The 20,804-nt window shown below is 43.3% G+C and overlaps 1 protein-coding gene across 3 annotated transcripts in view; it reads right to left on the bottom strand.

The window, feature by feature from the left end:
* The window catches only part of dlg5a (discs, large homolog 5a (Drosophila)), a 41,960-nt gene that overhangs the window by 9,749 nt on the left and 11,407 nt on the right, over positions 1–20,804 (bottom strand). Inside the window, exons 2-23 of one of the 3 annotated variants that reach the window (XM_061039879.1) lie at positions 19,612–19,680; positions 18,023–18,197; positions 17,272–17,415; positions 15,157–15,340; positions 14,044–14,303; positions 13,619–13,931; positions 11,769–11,999; positions 10,706–10,890; positions 10,429–10,554; positions 9,091–9,223; positions 8,799–8,926; positions 8,090–8,265; positions 7,889–7,992; positions 6,608–6,700; positions 5,330–6,370; positions 4,613–4,733; positions 4,362–4,506; positions 3,957–4,090; positions 3,716–3,805; positions 2,698–2,866; positions 1,985–2,062; positions 858–1,020 (exon numbers count right to left, since the gene is read on the bottom strand). In XM_061039879.1, coding sequence (XP_060895862.1) covers positions 858–1,020; positions 1,985–2,062; positions 2,698–2,866; positions 3,716–3,805; positions 3,957–4,090; positions 4,362–4,506; positions 4,613–4,733; positions 5,330–6,370; positions 6,608–6,700; positions 7,889–7,992; positions 8,090–8,265; positions 8,799–8,926; positions 9,091–9,223; positions 10,429–10,554; positions 10,706–10,890; positions 11,769–11,999; positions 13,619–13,931; positions 14,044–14,303; positions 15,157–15,340; positions 17,272–17,415; positions 18,023–18,197; positions 19,612–19,680 — 4,262 coding nt within the window. The remainder of the gene's footprint in view (positions 1–857; positions 1,021–1,984; positions 2,063–2,697; positions 2,867–3,715; positions 3,806–3,956; positions 4,091–4,361; positions 4,507–4,612; positions 4,734–5,329; positions 6,371–6,607; positions 6,701–7,888; positions 7,993–8,089; positions 8,266–8,798; positions 8,927–9,090; positions 9,224–10,428; positions 10,555–10,705; positions 10,891–11,768; positions 12,000–13,618; positions 13,932–14,043; positions 14,304–15,156; positions 15,341–17,271; positions 17,416–18,022; positions 18,198–19,611; positions 19,681–20,804) is intronic. The other 2 variants (XM_061039880.1, XM_061039881.1) reach the window with 2 other exon arrangements.

Raw genomic sequence — 20,804 nt, 5'->3', positions numbered from 1 at the left:
AAGTGTCAGAAGTGACGTACAATTGTGAGGTGACTTTTCTACACAGAAGCACGAGTAATGGAGAGCCGTCACCTTGGCAACCAAACAATCACGCTGCAGAACTCCTCAGTGGCACCAGACGCAAACCTTGCTTCTCAGTGTTGTCCTCCGTTACACTCCACTAGTAGAAGCACTGAAGCTACAACAGGCAATCTGGTACTTTAGGTGGATTGGACAAGCTGGATTTTTTAGTATGTTGGAAAAGTGAAGTGATGCAAAAGACACTTTTGAAATCAGATTTTTGTTGGCAAAGCTTACTGAGCAAGACGTGTTGTGTTGATTTTGGTGTTCAACCACATTTTCTTCAGACTGCAAATATGGCTTTTAACTTTTTTTTGGTGGCCAGACTTCCTTAAAACCAGTCTTAATACATCTGGTAATGCCAAATGATGTATTTGCGCTGTCGGTCTTCACATGGCCTCAGTCCCTGCACAGTTCTGCTCGGATGAACTTATCATTTATTGTCCAAAACATTCAAACTGTGTACCATCTAAGAGAAAAAGTACATGTCATCTTGATCTGACATTGCACCAGAAATTCAATTTGCTCAGCCATTTCTTTCAATGAATGCGTTTCAGCAAGAATTTAAATACTGGGAACTGTGACAACACTAATGAATGCAGTCTTCCAGGAAGTGAAGCTGCACATATATATGTATAGTAGGCAGCAGCCTTTGAAGCCACAATATAAAAGCAGTATTAGTGTTTGACTTCTCCAGCGTTTTACTGCTCTCTGACGTGCATCTGCAGTGCTTCTATGTCTTTATTCGTGCAGTTTGAAGCTCTAACCTTTCTCGACATACAGTAGGTGGCTCATACCTCCAGTAATTGGTCTCCATACTCCAATCCGGCCTGGTGGGCGATGCTACCTCCAGTAACTTTAGACACAAAGATCCCTCCGTTCTCCCCGCCGACGATGGAGATGCCCAGCGGCTCTGCACCTTTGTGCACAATGACATTGCGGGGTTCCTCCAAGTACGGCCTTGTGGGAAAGAGAAATGTGTATGAATGAAGAGCATCATAGAGAAGCAGTTAAGAGGATACCACACAAGAGCAAGTTGATGTTTTATTTACAGCTCTGGAGAGTTGCCAATAAAAAATCCCTGGATTTTTCTCTGGTTGTAAGAATTAAAAACATTATCTGTCTGAAGATGTACTTTGATAAAGTTCAACCCTGATCTTATATTTCCCCCCAGGCCTGTAAACTGATCATCTCGCTAGAACACCACTTTTCGCCTGCTTACAGAAGACAGACTGAAGGTACATAGGAGGGTGTGTGTGGACATCCTAAAAGCACAAGCAAGTGGATCCCTTTCCATTAAGGAGATTTGCATGGACTTTGTGCGTCTTCAAAACAAGTTGGCTTTGGACATGGAATACAAATCCATGATGGCAGATCAGAGGAATGGATTAGCAGCCAGAGACGGGGGGTAAACAGAGTGGTGGTGTACAAACAAGACCATGACCCTGCAGCTCGGGGCTGAATAATAATACCATTGCATAACATACATACTGCAGACTAAAGGGTGACTTGGCTCGCGGCCAAAACAAATGCATGCATATTGTCCATGTCATGATAGAGCATGGACCCTGCATGCAGTATCTATGCTTCGAGAGGGTTTCCGGCATGGAGGGAGTCGAATGCGGTAATGTCAACATAACACTGAAACTTCTCATTTCAGCAAGGGAAGCTAATCAGGTCTATCTCTAACAGCGCTAATACAGTACTGTAGCATGCAGAAGGTAGACATCTGGGATTACAAAAAAACTCTTTAAAAAGGGGAAAAACATCACAAATCCTCATTTTGCATTAAATATAATGTACAACACTATTCTGCTCCTTTGTGTTATGTCCTCGACAGCACTGAAGCATGACAACGACGTGAACTTGGAGGAAAAGGAAGGGGAGCATTCCCTTGATTTTAGCACTTGGATGGATAACGAACCTGAGGCTCCTGAGAGAGGAGAACCTCGGCCTTGCAGCCAGAGGAATCCTTAGAAAAGATCTGTTACGGTAAAGAGATCTGGAAGCGGAGAAGTTGCAGAGAGGAAAGCGGGAAGGAGATAAAAGAGAACGGGTGGGGGGGGGGACACAGATATCATACAGAGACAGTAACAGCGTCAAAGACAACGAGGCGTCGGTGATCCAAAATGGGACAGAAACGTCATAAAACTCCAACATACTGACAGATCACTGCTTCCTCTTTTGCGGGAAAAAAACAGCAAGAGGCTTCCGTGAAATTATAACTAGAGTTTTAATAGGATTTCATTCTGAATTTCAATGAGGGCTTGCACAGCTCAGGCGGTGATAGACCTGTTGCCTGGCAACGCCTATTGAAATAGCCTAGGAGGATCCCTAAGGGCAGACGTAGGCCATATAGTATCCGCCTCTGAAGTGATCCTTGTAATCATACTCTCCATCATTCACACAACATCTGCACCATCTGTAAAGCAGATGTGTGGTTAGAAAAAGAAAACAGAAAGCTCTAACTACTATTATTCTGACAAAGAAAGGGTCTGAAAATCCCAGCAACAAGTCTATTTGCTGCATTCAGCAACATACTACATCAAAAAAGTTAAGATAAATCCTCCAATTAGTCATTTTCTAAATTGCTTTTAAAAAAAAAAGTCGATCTGTGATTGCCCTTTTCCATCATACCTGTCTTTCCTGCGCTCCCCTATCGGCACAGGGCTGACCGAGATCCGAGGTAAAGTGGAAATGGAGCCTTGCGATTGGCTGCTGGCGAACGAGGAGGTCTCCAGATTGAGTGGTGATTGTGGTGGAGTGATGAGACTGGGGCTGCTACACTCCGAGTGAGAGAGGGAGCCTGGAGTGAGGGGAAGAGGAGAAGAAAGAGAGGGAGAGAAGAAGTGTGGTGTAAGACTACATTTACATCTCAAGAAAATATAGAGCTGTTAAACCAGTTGCAAACTTCAGACACTTTAAATAGTGTTTGTAGAAGGAAGGTAAACACCAGATCTCATCCTAATGAAAAATTAAGTGGCAGGGTATTTGCAGATATTACTACCCGAGCCTACTGTTGGAAAAGTGTGTCTTTTGGTTTATTCACCTGCATGGAAGCTTGGTTTCATAATGGATGATCAAAAGGTTGTTTACTTATAGTTAATGTAAAATAAAATAGGGACTAAAAAATATGCAAACAAGAAATAAGGCTCTAGATGAAGGTTTGGGTTTGAAGTCACCAGGGTTTTTTTTTTTCCCAAATGGAGACATTACTTTCATTTCTCTCATCCACAGTCATATCCATATTTACATGTTTGCAGAGAAGAAAAGGGTAATACTGCAGAAGTAACCAGAGACTTAAAAAAAGACTAAGAGGGTAAAAGTAGTTGACTAACGTATTCATTCAGTATTCATTTTGGACCATTTTCCACATTTGAGGTCTTTACAAAAGGTAATATGCATGTTGTACTGTTAAGTATAAGCTACAACACATCAACTGCCCCTGTTGGTATGAAGAAAGTTGTTTGAAAACTGCCTGATTCAGTTGTTCATAAGAAAGGCTGAACTTTAATGTGGCTCATGTTGACCGTCTGCCAGTTCTGTAAAACCTTCATCTGAAGTTTAAAAAAGACAAACATGTTTATACTCGTCACCCCTGACAAAGTAAAAGCAGGCCTGGAAGTTAGGACACATACTCAAAGGAGCACAGTACCTCTGTCTGACCCCAGCATGGAGCGAGGGTAGCGTGGAGTGGAAGGGATTTTGATCCTCTCTGTGCGGTACTGGACATTATTGGAAGAACCTGACAGATGGACGAGAAGATAAAGGAATTAATTGAATGACATAATATCCCAAAAAAAAAAAAAAAAAAAAAAAGGCAACATAGGGACATCCAGTTTGTGACCTTTTGATGTGTGCGAGCATGTGTGTGCGTGCGTGCGTGTCGGACTGACCGAGTCGAGCGCTGGAGGGCAGTGAGTTTGTACCGTGTGACGCTCTGCTGCTGCGTGACGACGAGGATTCAGAGTATTCGCCCGCACGCTTCTGCTGGCTCAGGTCCAGGCTCAGACGACCCTGGTGCTGTGGGCTGCAAACAAAACAAAAAAAAAAAGATTTCTTGAGAAAACATTTCAATAATTATGTTTACAGAATTACTGAAACGTGCAGGATATTTCAAAGATGAAGGTTAATTGAAATGTTGGAGCGAGCAAAATCACAACACTGCAAAATGAAGGAAAAAAAAAGCAACTGCAGCAACCAAATGTAACCATGAGATTTTGCAATTGGGAAACAGACTGATCGAAAAGTCTTCATAATAATAACGGGCTCTGTGTAGTGTGAGTGCGAAAGGAGCTAACCTGGTGTGGGAGTGCTGGTGACAGATCTGCGAGGCGACAGATGGACAGTTGCTGGTGTGAACGCGGTGGCTGCGCACCGTGTACACTGGATTCCTCATCACGGCCGTCACAGCGGGGCACGGAGCCAGACCCCTGTGGGCTGAATCTGATAAAGCGCGCCGCCATGTTAGGAGAGCTGCGAGTGTGTGATTCCTCCGGGTGCATTTAAGTGTGTTTTTTTTTTTTTTTATGTAAACATTTGACAAACTCACTGGGAGGTAGGGAGCCGTTGTAGACGGTGGGGACGAAGCCGACGCTGTGCCTGTGGGAGCGGCTGGGGGAGGAACGCAGCATGTCCCTGGGCTCCGGCGAATGCTCGTCGTTAGAGTAGCTCTGTGATGAATGACAGAAACAGTTACCATCTGCCCTGCATGGTCACAAAACACCATTATCTCTAAGGAAGAACCCTTCACCCTTTTACTGGAGACAAGTACCATATGAGAAAAATGACAGCATGAACATCCCGCTACAGTCAAATGAACATTTATCCCCCCCCCCCCCACTGCTTTCTGCCGTGTGCTTCACGGCCTGGAGAGGTAGCCGGGCATGGCTGTCTGAGCCCCAGGCACTGACTCAGCTTCCTGGGCCGTGTGGCTGTACCAGTGCAAAAGCATCAATCACTCCGACACGCTGGCTAAGAGGCAAGTCCCAGAAGCACAACTCTGACAAGGCTGTAAATTCTATTACAAAATGGATTCTTTGGCCCACTGGGATAATTTGAAATGTTGGTGCCATTTTAAATTCAAACACTTGTAAAATGGATCGTGTTCTCTTTAGAAAAGCTTCTAATAAAGCCGCTTGAATTGGTGCAGGGATAAAAAAAAAGTTTGACATTTTCAGAGGAGGAATTGCATTAAGCCTCAAGTTTAATACTAGAAGGCAATCATTTGGCTTAAAGAATGAAAGTTTTTAATTGTTAATTTACTCACTTGGAAGGTGGGAAGCGTGATGGTCTGCGGGGTCATCCTACGACGAAGGGCAGGGGCAGATTTAGGGCGGGGCCTCTTCACCTCTGGTTCCTCCCCCCTGGTTCGGCCAATGTCCTCGTCACACGACTTCCTCGAGGTCAGCACCTTGCCGTCCAGAAAATAGTGGTTTCCGTTCCTGTCTCTTTCTCGCTCGCTCCTCTCTCGGCTCTCTCCCGCTGCCATGGAGATGGCGGCCTCTCCCTTGCCATCTGACGTGATGGTGCAGTCGGAGGCGGAGCTGCTCTGATGCTTGTGTTTGAACTTAAAGGAGTCACTGCGAGTGGGCGGGGTCGGAGGGGTCGGGGTAGGGGTGGATGACGAGGAGAGGGACTCTGTCTTTGAAGGCTGAGGGGAGTGTGAGGCTGCAGCAGCTGCGATCTGATTTGCTGCCATGTACTCCATCTTAGAGGAAGGTGTTTCGGGGCGTTTGAAAGTGTCCGGGTCAAAGATGGACTTCCTCTGTTTGGGTGATTTGTAGATGGAGAGCTGGGCTGCTACTGTGATCGGGCTGCTGTTGTCTGGTGCAACTGACATACCTCCAACAATCATTTTGGGCCATGTTCCCCCACTGTGCTTCTTCTCCAGAGTCGTCTCCACGGTGATGCAGTCTGAGGCAGAGACGGGATCAAAGGGCAGGGAGGAAGGCGCCTTAGTGTAGGGGCAGCACTCTTGGAAAGCGCTGGGCCCATAGCGCCCGGTGCCCAAGTCGGAGGCCGGCCGCAGGCTGGTGGCGTGGAGGGAACCCGTGGAGAACGGCTTGCTGATGTCGCTGTACGCCTCGTCTGATTCTCCTCTGACCTTCCTCCTCTCCCCGGAGATGCTACTTGTGCTGGTGCTCCCAACGTCCGGGCAGAAGATGTCAGTCTGCGTCGAGCTGTTGTGTTTGAGGTTGCGGCTGTTGCGGGAGTGGATCTCCGACGGGTGAAGGCGCCCGTTGGACTTCTCCGATGAATCGCGCAGACTCTCAAAGATGTTCTGGCCCGACGTGCTGTGAGGGAAGAACTGCGGGGAGGACGGATGAAGGAATTAGCAACAGTTTAATGGACATCATTTTAAATGATACTCTGGAAAATTAACTGGTAATGAGGAGATCATTTACTTCTCAAAAACCGCAAAGTGGAAGTTTTTAAAACTGCAATGTAGGGCATGCAAATTTAGAGGGAGAGCTTTTAGAGATGTCTAGCATAGCTGAAGTAAAAAAAAAAAAAAAAGGAGCTCAGAAGGAAAGAGGTGGCCCACCTTCATGAGAGAGAGGCTGAGAGAGTCCCTGCAGCTCCTCAACAGAGCCTCGCACTCTGTCACAGATTTGTTATCAAGGACGATGCCATTTATCTGGGGAGGAAGACATCGGAAATAAGGACAGGTCCTTCAACGCGAAAAAACAAAGCAAGTTCAACTCATGATGCTTCTCCGAGGCTCGAGGCGGTTATACCTGTCACCTCTATGTGTTTGTAGATGTGTCAGATGCACGCCTACGAACACATACAGGTGACGTATCTCCTGATCAGGAGTGAGCCTGGGGCTTGAGATGTGCCTCGCTCCGCTGCCGTGTGGAAACCACTAAAAAAAAAAAAAAATCTAGGCCAGCACTTTTAAGTCTGAAGAACACTGCAATCTGCACATTTCCATCACAATGGGCTCTGCTTAGGAGACTTTTTTTTTTTTTTTAACGGTCAGAGATATGAAGGTGCAAACTAAAGTGAGTAATATGTTAAAGCTATCTGAAAATAGGTTTTGCCCTTACTAAGAACATATCCGATACATTTTTTTTTAGCCTCTCTGAGGTCTCTGAGTTGCATGTGATGCATATTTCAGTGCAGATTCAGCACTCTGGACTTTTTAAATAGCATATTAGCATTTAATAAGTGTTACATAACCTGATAGGGTGATCAGAGGAGCATGAAAAAAACACAATACTCACGATTAAGATCTTCTTACACGTCATCTGCACTTAGAATTGCTGAGTGTGGTTGCAGCAGAACTATCATGTTAACTGTATCTGATTCTGTTAATTGGGGAGCAGAGATATGGAAGTTCTTTGGGATTTAAAGGTTATGCACGGGTTTCATGCTTAATTTAAACTAACAAGGGAGTTAAGATTCTGAAGCTACAGGCAGATTAACTTTGTAAAGGTGACCTCATCTCTCTCTCTCTTGCTAACGACAAAGCTGTGTAGCTCCATTACTGACACTTTTATTCCATCCCTTCATGTACGAGTGTGTTGCACTTGTGTGTGTGTGTGTGTGTGTGTGTGAAGCAGCAGCTCCACCTAGGCCTCTGCAGACTTTTTTTTGAGGATTTAATCAAAGCAGGAGACTTTACTCCTCGACTTCACACACTCAACCAAATCCCACCTTATCTGAGGGGGTTTGGGGTGTGGATACTTGAAAGGAGCGAGACCTGGATTAGAAAGCCAAAGGAGCCTGTGTGAGCTGATGTGGAGGAAGGGGGTATAAAAAAATATATATATATATATAATTATCAAAAAAGGATTTTCATGAAAAGCGAAACAAGACTCACAGCAATCAGCCTGTCACCAACTGTGAGAGCACCTTCCCTGGCTGCTGGGCTGCCCTGGGTGAGGGCGGTGACAAACACGCCGCTTTCCAGACCGATTCCACTGTCTGAGGCACCAAGGGAAAAATGGGTTCAGATACAAAAAAAACCAACAACAACAAAATAATGAGACAAATGTCTTTATAATTTAGCACCAGAATCTACCTTTGTGTCCCACCAGGTTGATGTGAACCGGAGTGACCAGCCTTCCTCCTAGGGACTTCCTCCTTCGTACCACCATGTTGATCAAACCTCCGACATTAAGGACCGCCTTCACCACCTGCTTCCTGTCCTTATTGGTCAGGTCCATGTCGTTGATCTTCAACAACCAATCATTCACTCTGGAGCAGAAACAGAGTGCACAGTGAGACTTTTATTAATTCACTTTTAAAGGTCCTGTGATGAACTTTTGGTTTGTGTCGGTTTTGGCGCCCCCCTGTGGACAAAGTGGTCACTTCTGATTTTGCCCAGTACATGAGTAGGTAGTGTTTCTTAACATAAAGCTTCCTGCTTTCTTTTAACAGTCAAATGTATCACTCATCAAGAATCCTCGACATGGGTCATTCAAAGGCAGGCCGTTAACAACATAATAAATAACATCACAGAAAAAGCTCTTATTTATGCCGGTGGTCTTGTTTGCTTTTGGAGCTCATTGAGGCATCACTATTAATTCATTCTGAATCACAAGCAGGTAAAAACTCCTCACATGAGCGTTAAGAGAAAGGGACAAATGAGAGTTTTTTGAGGCTGCTATTAATAAAAGGTTATTGTATTTTATGGTGAACTTAAAAATCAGCATTAAAAACGATTTAAAACTAAACTCAAAATTTAAAAAAAATGAAAAATTCTAAACTATGATAACATTTGCTCGTACCTTAACCTTCCATCTGCGATACTTCCTTTGTCCACCCTCGTAACAAATATTCCACAATCTCCTGGTAAATAAGGATCATTTACCCCCTCTGCAATATCAAACCCAAGTGCCTTCAAATCCATGTCCTCCTGCAAAGGACGAGAATATAAACGTCAGTACATATCCATTCATTTTGACAACCTCATTTCAATATCATCAACTTTTGGCAGTCTTTAAAGCTCTTCCGGCTCTAAGGAGACGTGGCGTGTCACCAAGTCGCCCTCAGTAATAAGAGCTGAGCGCCCGCTCTTACCCTGTCTTTCTCAAACTCCACCACCTCCGTCTCCCACTCCAGGGAGTCTGTGTCGATGGCCGAGTCGTGTGAGCTGTGGGCCATAAGCTGACAGAACCGGGCCTCCTTTTCCAGCTGGCTCTCCATCTTCTCCCTAAACAAAGAGAGATATGGCACACAGGGTTCTAAGGTTAGTCACTCAGATAGGCAGAGACAACACAGAGAAAGGATCGCACTACCAGTCTGAACACTGGAAAATTTAAATGTTTGAACCAAAGCCACAATTTATTTCTGTATGTTATATAGTACCAGTATTTTAGTACTGCTGTAGCATCCAAAAATATTTATCTCAAGGGGTTAATTACATGCAAACATTTGGAAAGTACAAATCTTTAGGCACTGTTGTTGATGTTGGATAGATCACAGCTTCCTTTATCTCTTCAAAATGTCTGCAAGTCATATTTTGCCCCATGGATTAATACCTTCAATTTTACAGATTTTGTATCCATAAAAAGCTGATTTATTCTGTTTGGTACAAATTGTTATATGGTAATATGGTAATAATTATACATTGTTTTGACCGTGCTCCTTAATGTCTTTGTCTAATTCTGTTGATTCATTATTTTATTCTGGATTGAATTTGCATGAACAAATATGCACAATGTGATTTTCTTCTGCGTGGAATAAAATTACCTGCAGACATGTGGAGAGTTTTTGACTTTTGACCTTAATTTTTTTTGTGTCACTCCCTCCACAAAAAAACTCTCTGTATTCTAGTGAAGGGAATCATATTGATATTGGCTCGTAAGAAAACTAAAAGTAGAACGCACACAATGCCCCACTGTCAGGAAGATATATGGTGCCCTACTGAGGCATGCCTTAAGGGTAGCTGTGACATTAAAACCCCAATATAATATTGTCCTTTACAGGATGTAGGGAGGGAAACTCTCAAAGTCACGGCAAACTTAATTCTAAGCTTTGCCTCGAAAATTGGTTGTAGTATACACTTCAGCCAGCAGAGGGAGCTTTTGCATGCAGTATGAACAGAGGGGGAAGCGAGAGAGAGTGAGAAACAGAGTATGTGTGTCCAAAACAGTGCTGCTTCTCCGGATTACACTTTTAATCCGGGCATGCAGAAATAGTGCCAGGCAAACAACTATGAAGTCTCCGAAGGCAGAATATCACAGTTTACGCATTGCCACACACTGAGTACAACGGCTCGAATGGACAAAGACGGTGCAGCACAAGATGTTTGCTTAGCAGAGGCAATGTGCTCGGTGCATTGCAGAAGAACTGTCCTTGGGTTCCTTGGGTAAGCGTTTCCGATACATTTCAACCCCTCCAAGGCTTCATACTCACTTCAGTTCTTTGAGCTCCCGCAGCCCATCGTTCTTCTGTTTCCTCATATCATCCAGATTACGCAGGGCATCTGCCAAATCGCTTACTGCTCTATCTCGCTCCCGCCGCAGGTTATCACACAGAGTCCTGAAGATGAAGAGGAGAGAGACGATAAGAGAATCAGGGATCCGGTGTATGAGCAGGAGCAGTTATAGCCGGTGATTGTGTTAGATCAATAACACAGTACGTGCCTTCAGTTTCTGTCAGGACTCATTACCAAACTGACTCGCACACTGACCTTATGCTCTCCCTCTCCGCCACTATTTTGTCCCTCTCCTGAAAGGCCCAGTCCCGTCGACATTTGGCAACCTCTGCCTCCTGCGTCGCCTCCTTCAGTTCCTGCGACATGGCCTCGTACTGTTTCCTCAGCATCTCGATCTCCTTATTGGCCCGTTCCATGTCCAGGGTGGCCGAGTCTTGTTTCTTAGGACGAAGAGCATACATGAATGAGATTAATAATGACTCACTGCACTAAAATGTTCAGGGTACAGGGTGAAAAAAAGTTCATACTAAACCTTTGCTCCTATGATAATTACATTTAATCTATATCCTACTCAATCCAAACAAACAGCTCTATCTCAAAAACAGGAAAAATGGTCCATTACAGATTGATTTTAATTTATTTCTACCTGCTGCTCTACATGTTTGACATGATACCTACGTTTGCAACTTGTGCTTCATTAATCTTTTTTTTATTTTATTTTTTTTTAATCTAAAAGCAGTTTTTTCTTTATCACCCCTAAATCTGCAACAACTAATCTGATGGTAGCTAAAAGGTAGCTTGAGCTTTTTCTGGCTGCTTTACACACAGTCACTTTATGAGAACAAACAACAAGGTTTGGATTGTTGAAACTTATACAAGAAAAAAAATCACAAAAAGGTAAATCTAGGAGATATTGTATGACAAACTCAGTTTTCTCTTCTGACTCTTTGTCTTAATATTCTCATGAACCAGAATATGTCTCCCGAAGTGACCGCTGGATTGGTCCTGCCGTTTAATAATTATGATTATTTAAAATGATTACGAGCCAAAACCATGGCTTTCTATACACAGCTAGATGTATAAATGTGTTTTGATACACTAAGAGAGAAGTAAAAATGACCAGACCCCCTGCAGCTTTTTTAAGAAGGGTTATCTTGTGGGCCATCAGAGGTCCAGGCAGAGGTGTGACGCTTTAGTGTCAGACCACTGACCTCCTGTAATCCACTGACTGACAGCTTCATGGATGCACTAAGCTCCACGTCATGTGTGTAACCTCTGACTTTACGCTGTCAAACCTAAGGTGCAGTGCATCTGTTACCTGTCTGGCCTGGTAGTACTCTCTGAGCAGCTGATCCCTTTGAATGATGGCCTCCGTCCTCTCCTTGCGAGCCACGTCCCTCTCCTCCCGGACCATCTCGATGTCCTTGCAGGCCTGGCTCAGCTCCTTCTGGGCCTCGGCCTTGTCCTTCACCTCGTGGCAGTACTTCTCCAGAAGCTCGTTCCTCTCGCAGATGGCCCGGTCGCGGTCCACAAGCGACGAGTTCAACTCCTGCCACAGAACAAAGGGGGTGAAATGGAACGAGGGCATCTCAGGAACTGTGAGTCATTAATGCAATGTGAAGAAACTATCCGAGGGCCAACGCAGACTGATCCAACACGAGTTAGGAATCTCTTTTGTCTGTCAACCAGAGTGTGCAGTAATATTCTTCAAAAAGGGCTGGTGGAGCTGAGCTTCTTTATGCAGTGTCCTTGGTGAATATGGCCTTTGATCCACTGACTAAAGAGTAGATGTCTGGCTCAAGTTGTGAACAGACGCACTAAAAACCTGACAGGTTGATATAAAATTCTCACAGAGGAAACGGTTAACTCAGTATCTGTCAGTAAGACGGGTCTCTTGGGGAAACTGTGAGGGATTAAAAATGACTAGAAAAGTTTTGTGTGAAACTTTCAATCATTCAATGATGACTCAGCTATCGGAAACTTTAGATATTGGGTGAAATAAGTTTATGTGACATGAGTTTATGTGTTTGGTGAAATAACTTTATGTGCTCTGTTACTGCAAGTTCAATAAAAAGTCTGTGACTCCACTGTAAATATGTAGCTTGAGCAAGTAGCTGGTTAGCTTAGCTCAGCATAACCAATGAAAGCGGGGTTAAACAGCTAGCTTGGCTTGGTAATAGATTTTTTTTTTTTTAAATCTACAAACCAGAACCTCTGAGGCCAACTCAATAATTTGTCTTACTAAAAATTAATTCTGGTAGAGATGGAACAATGGACATTAATACATAATAAAAGGTTACTATCTCTTTTATATTTAAAGTCGAAGATGTTTAGATCACTTTGGGTAAATTGGGTGCAACATGTCAAACCTCTGAGATCTGAATTTGTGAAAACAGAACATCCATCGTGTTTAATCTACTTTTTTTGATTCCTTTTAGTTCTAAATTGCTCATTGTTATTTAAAAAAGGTTAAAGCAAAGTGCTGCACTGGGTCAGAAAATGTGGAGGAATCAGGTGCTCTTCAAGGATAGGGGACAGAGGTCAAATAGTTAATAAACAGACGTCATGTGACAGCCTTTTTTTTATTTAAACACCTGTTTTCTATTTGTCTTTTATGTCCTGACAAAGTTGAGTCAAAACGCGTAGAAACATCCGTGTTTAATAAAAGGATTTTTATACTGCATCAGAGTGCCTCAGACTTTCAGCTTAGACTGCCTTTTCTTCACAATGAACTTTGTTGGGAATCAGGACAGTCATTTATGCCTATGTATTTGCTCATTGTTATTTGAAAGGATGTGAAGCCTTATTGCGCCTCGATTTGTTAAGGTTTGCTTCTTCTATTTAGTGTATGTCCAGGGAAACTTTATCTTGATTCCTAAAAAAAAAACATATATTCCTACATAATCATAAGTCTTAAATTAAAAACAAGGCAGAGAAAACTATTTAGATTTAATTTAGAAAACAGATCACTAGAAGTAAGCTCTTCCTTGTTTTCTCATGCTTGGTTGCCTCTGTCATTTATTTTGGACACCATCAAACTGACCAGTGTTTGTTTTGTTTCTTTGTGGGAATTTACAAGAAGAGTTTTGATTATAATTTGATAATAACAACTGAATTGGCTATATCCGATCAGTTGACTTAAGTTGTGTTCTTTCTCAAGCCTGATACCTGTCGCAGTGCCTCCAACTCTTCACTGGCCACCACTCTCTCTGAAGACGTGTTTTTCAGTCGAGCTTCAGCCGCCTCCAGCTCCGTCTGCAGCTTGTCCAGCTCCTTGATCACCTGGTCCCTCTCGCTCATGATGAGACGGTACTCATTGAACACAGAGTCCCTCTCCTCTTTGAACTTATCGCAGTCCTTGGACGCCTTCAGCTGCAGGTTCTTGTAGCGCGTCACCTCCGACTGCAGGCGCTCCATCTCTCTCTGAAGCTCCTTGTTCTGAGCCGAGGACTTGTTCAGCTCTTGTTGCACGGAATCGAACCTGTGAGAGCGGAGACCAATTTAAAAAAAATGAATTATTCCGGCAGAAGCTTGAGCATGGCTCCTTTCAGCATCTGTTTTTTCTACATGTGCAGGTGAGAAGTGCTCCATACCTCCGCATCGAGGTGGAGTACTGCTGCTGGTAGTGAATGGCCGAGTCTCGCTGTTTGAGCAGTGCGTCCATCTGCTTCTGCAGCCTCCGGTTCTCCTCCTCGGCCTGCTCCAGGCGGCTCAGGTCCGTGTTATGGTTAGCCACCTTCTCGCTGTAGCGCTTGCTCAGAGCGTCGTACTCCTTCTTTACCCCCTCCAGCTTGTCCATAGCTGTGTCGTACAGTTTGTTCAACACCTCGGATGAGCCCTTCTCCCTCATTACCTGAGAAGGACAACAAAAAGTTATATGATACAACTATTAAGGGGGTTCGAAATGTTGATGCCATTCCAGCAATTTTGTGCTTAGCCTGTTTTTGCTGTGCCCCACCCAAAGCAGCAGATGGCATCAAAGTGTAGACAGGATTCTATTTTTACAGTGCAAGCAAATCCTTTGCCAGCGTCGACAATGCCTTTTTCGCATTTATGCACAGAAACTAAGTGAATCAGCTGCAAAATGATCTGTTTTATGTGCAGAGAGTGTCCTTCAGACTGCATTATTCATCCCCTGTGGGACTGGATGTCTCATTACTGCGGGTCTAGCTGATGTAGTCGTCCTGCTGCTGTGACCCGAGGGCTGCGTTGACCTCGTCTACGCAGCAACACACTGCGTATTCACGGATCTTATAGCTACACGGTTCGGGTCAGTGTGCCCTTTGCCCAAGCAGAAGCCCTTTTCTTCTCCGTCTGCCCTTTTCAGAAATGCTCTGTATGCACTTCCCTCTGCTTGGCTGCCCTGTGCTTTTAAGCACTGCAGCGTTCCCATGGGTGCTGTGTGAGACAGTACTGCACAGTTGTCCAATACGGGTCAGAGCACCCTTGTACTGTTCAGAACAAAGTATTCAGTGGATTAAAGACAACAGGCAACATGGTTTGGGGTGTTGAAATGCATGACTTCAAAATATAAAGAGTCAGAAAAGAAGTTTGATTTCGTTTTATAGCTGTAGCACCTGTGCCATATGAGTAAATATCTGAAGGCAATTCATGACCTTATAACATCTGGTCAGATATAGCACACGAGCGCACACACCCACATGTCAGTGTGGGTGTGTGCGCTCGTGTTTGTGTGGATTGTTTACCTGCTGTTGCTGCAGCCGAAGGTCGGCCAACTCTTTCTGGTCTTGACCGTGCAGTCGTTTGAGCTCCTCGCAGTTCTGCTTGACGTGGTTGTGCTCTCGGACAAGCTGGGCGTTGTCCCTCCTGAGTGTCTCCATCTCCTCCTTCAGCTGCGTCTGTTCACCCAACACGCGGCTGTGCAGCATGCTGGGAAGAGGAAACGCACAAGTGTACATGAGGAGAGACAGATTACAAATGCAAATAAAAGGTAACAGACAGAGAGCTGATTATACAAAGTAAACATCGACTTTAAAGACAGCTTAATATGCAACATGTACACTAAAGTTAGAGGTCATTTATTTTATGGACATTATTTAAAAAGGGAGACAAAAATATCCAACTTTGAAAAGAGTTCAAATTCCTCTTATTTTGTTCTTCCTGACTGATGGTAAATAGTAAAATCTCCTGTAAGGAACTTTCAGTTTCTGTCAATTCTGGCGCCCCCTGTAGGCATAGTGGTACATTTGAAATCTTTAGTTTCTTGCAGATACATGTTTAAAGAGCCCATATTATGCCCTTTTTGGGGTTCGTATATTTAATCTATGTACCTACTTTTGTACGTTCACAATAGATAAAGTCTGAAAAAAGTGTCTGTTTTCATGTACTGCTCCTCCTTGCTCCCTCTACACTCTGAGTCCGTCAGCTGCACTCTGTTGAGCCCCCACTGCTAGACCCCACGTGGGCCAAGTCTGCTCTGATTGGTCTGCCGATCCGCTCTGTCGGTATTGGTCAGTTGCTCAGCACGCGTCTCGGAAATTTCAACATGAGCTGCAGGGCTTGCCACAACGAGCCAACGGGCTTAGAGCAGTGATCTCACACTGACAATGACGTCGGACTGACAAATTTTTATCGAGGCGGGCTAGAACCGAGCGTTACATGCGGCTAATGCTACAGCTAACAGGAGGAGGTAGGAGAAGCCGCGTTTCCTCGGACTTTGAATTTTTGCACATAGATGTGCTTAAACATGCACAGGACACTTGGAAAACACACTAAAGGGCATATAAAACCAGAAAAAGCAGAATATGGGACCTTTAAGTAGTGCTCTTTAACACACACAAAAAACTCATCCTGTTTTCTTTTAACAGTCAATTATATCACTTGCTAATCCTTGCTGTGTAGAATGTAAGGTTATTTCTGCAGTGTGTGATTAATAACTTCATCTGACACCTACCCTGTGGCAGTCGCTTCAGACATTTAAAAAAACTGTATAGAACTATACATCTTTATCCTGATTATCTGGTTTGCTTAAGCAGGACAGAAAGAGGCACTGATATTAATTTGATTCTGTTTCAGGACTAGCTAATAATAATAATGAGCTTTAAGAGGCAAACCACAAACTAACTAAACATGCCTAGATTTACTGTTTTTATTTCACTTGTGTGGAGGCAAAATTGTTACCCAAGTTCAATACAAAATATCAACTGAAGTAGGATTTAATTCAACTTAATTTTACAAGTCATTGATCTCTGTTCTGTTGTTGTTTTGCTGTATTTGCTCTGTCTGTCTCAGCACTAAACATTTGTTTTTAAAGGTTCTATATAAATAAAGATATTATTGTCTGCTTCTTCTTCATGCTAAACAACATGCTAACTAGCTAGCAGTCTCAAACAGCTAACACAGAGTATGATCAGCCTGAGCCTCTGCAGCAGAATTTTAGCTGCAGCTTATATGAGCTGTTAGATTGAATGACTCAATCACATAAATGACTCCATTTCCAGGTTTTTTTTAAATCATGGACTTCTGTTTTTTTCAATTCTCTTTCAATGTGAGCGCCAGCTGTAGCTCCAAGGGATGTTCTTCCAATTAGGTTAATTGTAACACCATGCCAGTGCTCGCTACAATTCCAGTAAAATAATGCAATAAAACTTAATTGTTTCTGGGCTGAAAAGCAGCAGGAGGCAGGTGACAGAATGCTCATCCTACGCGCCTACCCTTTGCACTAAAAAAAACAAAAAGAAGTTCGGACCTGCGTTCATCACTGCCTTCAGGCACATTGCAATAAGACTAGAATTGATAGACCATTAAGAGCCTTTCCCTTGCGACAAGAGAAAAGGCAGCATAGCACTTGGAATACTTACTGGTAGAAGTCGGCCTCTTTCACGGCCTCCTCGCACCTCTTTAGTGTTTTGGTATGCTGGTTCTGGAGAGACTGCAGATCTGCCATGGCTCTCATGCATTGACTTTTCAGACGCTCATAGTCATGACTGGGTTTCGAATTAGGCCTTTAGGTGAAAAAAAAACATAGAAAAAAGAAATGATCGCTCTAGCCAGCAGCCTTGTATGACATTGAGGCCAAATACAACTCAGATAACAGGATAGTTAATACATAGTTGGTCTTAACCTTGCATAGGAATTTAAAAGATAGGAATCAAATCTTAGACTAAATGTAAACAGTAAAAAAAAAAAAAAGCACGCTCTGATGTCAGCAATGCACCAGTGTATCAACGGCTACAAAATAAACATCTGTTAAGTGGAGCACATGAAGTTTAATTAAGCAGCCAGTGTCAGTGCCCTATTTCTGCAAGGTAGAGTCAACATTATTCCAGTCCACAGAGAATTAGGAGAAATAAACATGTCAGCCAGAGCTAAAGTCACTGACAGCACAATGACTGAAATCATCTAGTGGGAGTAAATATCACTAAAGGTAAACTATCCTGCTCTGAAATCAGTGAGTCTCAGGTCAGAGTCACCAGTTGGGCCGGATAGATTTCATTTAAGCATAAAATGACCCAATGTCATTTACAGTAGACAGCAGCCAAATATTAAAGTGATACCAGAAGGAGAATACAGTAATAATGACAGTTTGGCAGGCCTGCCAGGATTTTGCACCTGCAGTCGTCGAAGGTGGTCCCAGGCGATGCCAACGCCAGACGCTTACGGAGCTCATCCCTCTCCCTGGTCACCTGGCGGAGCTGGAACAAGATGGTGTCCAGGTTGTCGCCGGATGGTCGGTTGTCGTTGATAGCTGGGGGCGGGGAGGACGCTTCGCCGTTAACAGGCGAACCTGCGACAGTGAGCACAAGGAATATTGATCAGGACACGCTGGGAAAAAAAAAAAGGTTACCCAGAATGCAAATGATCCTAATCACTTGAAAAAGACAAAATGAAAAATCCAGTTTAGATAAATTCATCTCCTTTGCTTTTCTGATTTGGAAAAAATAGGATTATACCTTTATGGTGCTTTCACACACACGCAAGGATACAAACTGCCATCATAGTGTGAGACTGTTTGCTTTGTCTGCCATTACCTCGTCGTCTTTTTTTATTACGTCATGTCCTGCCTCATGAGACCCCCTCTAACACGAGCTACAGAGAAAGTCTCCTGCTGAGAGGTGCACATGTGAACAGGCAACTCAAGCAGTGAATATGTGAAAAAGGCTTTAGAAAGAAGGCAAATGGAACAAGGACAAAAGAATGATGATGACCCTGAGGCATTAGGCAGCAAAAAAAAAAAAAAAAAAAAAAAAGTTTAGTGCTAGCCAGCCGTTAGGGCAGCAACCGCTTGCCATGGATTTCTGTGAAATGGACTTTTGCGTGACAGTTTTCCTGGACATTTGCAGATATTTATCTTGGATTTACAAGACTACACCAAATGGTAATCTCCTACGTGAAAATGTAAGACAGAGAGCACAGATTGGATTTGGTGATGTAATGTAACTCTGGTACTTTACTGTATGTGTGGTTTTACCAAAATGTGTCCATAAAGACTTAAATCATACTTAGGCACTTGTGTTTGGAGTGCCATGGAAGTATTTGTAGAAGAATTACCACACATACACACGGAAATAAATCATTTATTTTTTTTGACCTAATCGCAGTCTTACTCTTCTTTTATAAGATGTGGTTGTTCCATTTGTTTCCGACATTAACATTCACCTGATTGATCTTAACAGAGAAAGCGCTTCTTTGAAATAACAAGGTCGTTCTCTTTCAATCTGTGTCCTTGACAGTAAAACAAAAAAAAGACATTTTTATCACAAAGGACACATTGTCAGAGTTGTTTTCTTCATTGCAAAGTACACATATGGCTAGAAATCGGAGGATTATGTCCATCTTTGGCTCAACATTTGGCTCTTTTGGAGGTTTATGTAACACGGCTGAGTCATTTGGACCTTTGTCAAAACTCGGGAAAGGCAAGCATGGCTTTCTTAAGGACAGAGGGAGATGTTGGGGGGGGGGGGGGGGGGGGTGTTTTAGGTTGATTTAAAAGAAAAAGTAAAAACACTTGTCTTTCAAAAGCCTGTACCATCAATCAAATGTGAGACTTTTATCAGCCTGAACATCCTACAGGTTATAGAAGAAGAATGCTGATGTCGTTGTGTGCACTGTTTTGGTTACTTTAGTCGTGCTGGAGACCCCTTTTGACCTGCCTTGACGCATATACAACATGAAAAGGTATCTTGGATGATTGTACGTACCGACGCTACTGAGGGAGCTGCTGCTTTCTGAGTCAGAGGGCATCGTGGACAGAACGCTGTATGTGGAACCTGCCAGGGGACAAAAACAAAAAGGAAAAAAAAAAGTCATGCAGATTAAAGCACCGATAGATTGAATAACAAGTTCACACACACGGCAGAGTTAATCACCGGAACAATGTAGAAAATAAATGACTATTACACAGTGGGTTTCATATTCCCTGCACACTTGTAAAAGAAGAGTGGCGCAGGGTTTATACTTGGAATAATAACTTGAGCGCTCCCTCTAAGCAGCTCTATATTATCACTCCAGACTGCAGTCGTCATTAAACCTCCTTTCCCTCACTGTGCACTCTGCCTCCCTTTGATGTATAGTCTCTGTATGTTTCTGCTACACAGGCAGAATGTCACGGCTGAAATGGGATTTTCTCTTTTTATTTCAAGCACATGGAGGGAGAGAGAGAGAGAGAGAGAGAGAGAGTGAGGGAGAGACACAGAGGGAAAATGGTTCTCCGTCTGAATAGCTGTGCACACTGTTAAGCTGGGGGATATTTCACACAGGCGACACAATCCATAGGAGAGAGAGACTATGCAGATCCTCATTATACTGCAGAGTCCCCGCTCCAAAGGGCAACATAAACATGGCTGACAAGAAGGATAGAATTTCTTTAAGGACACATCTCAGATTTGGTGCTTACTGAAGTCGTTTTTTTTCTATTGTATCCTACCCCTAAAATACCCTTTTCGCCCCAAACCCACATTTTCCAAGAGGAGTAGAAAGGTTTAAACTGCTTTACACCTACACATGTCTTAAGAGGCGACACTGATCACCTCAGTTAACTTTGAACAAGGTCCTCTTAAATCTGGAAAGTGTAGAAGATGCTCTTGGCGACTGAAAAAAAACTAGGAAAAGTTGGGAGAAGACACAAATGAGCTGCAGATGCCCGTCAGAGTCAATCTAAGCGAGTTTAATCAATAAACAGTGTAGTGGTAGCACTGAAAAAAAGTGCACTGTGCTATCTCTACAATAGAAGTATTATAAGCCCAAATATAAATCTGTAAAATGGTTCATACTCTGTAAGTATACTGAGTCTTTTTCTGGATGAAATCACAAACTTAAAAAAAAAAAAAAAAAGGAAAAGCGATATCTTGAAATGACCAATACCCCAACAAAAGGTCGTTTTCATTCAATAAAA

Source organism: Labrus mixtus, chromosome 6, assembly GCF_963584025.1.
Source record: "Labrus mixtus chromosome 6, fLabMix1.1, whole genome shotgun sequence".
Classification (NCBI taxonomy): Eukaryota; Metazoa; Chordata; class Actinopteri; order Labriformes; family Labridae; genus Labrus; species Labrus mixtus.
This window is presented reverse-complemented; position numbering and strand designations above follow the sequence as displayed.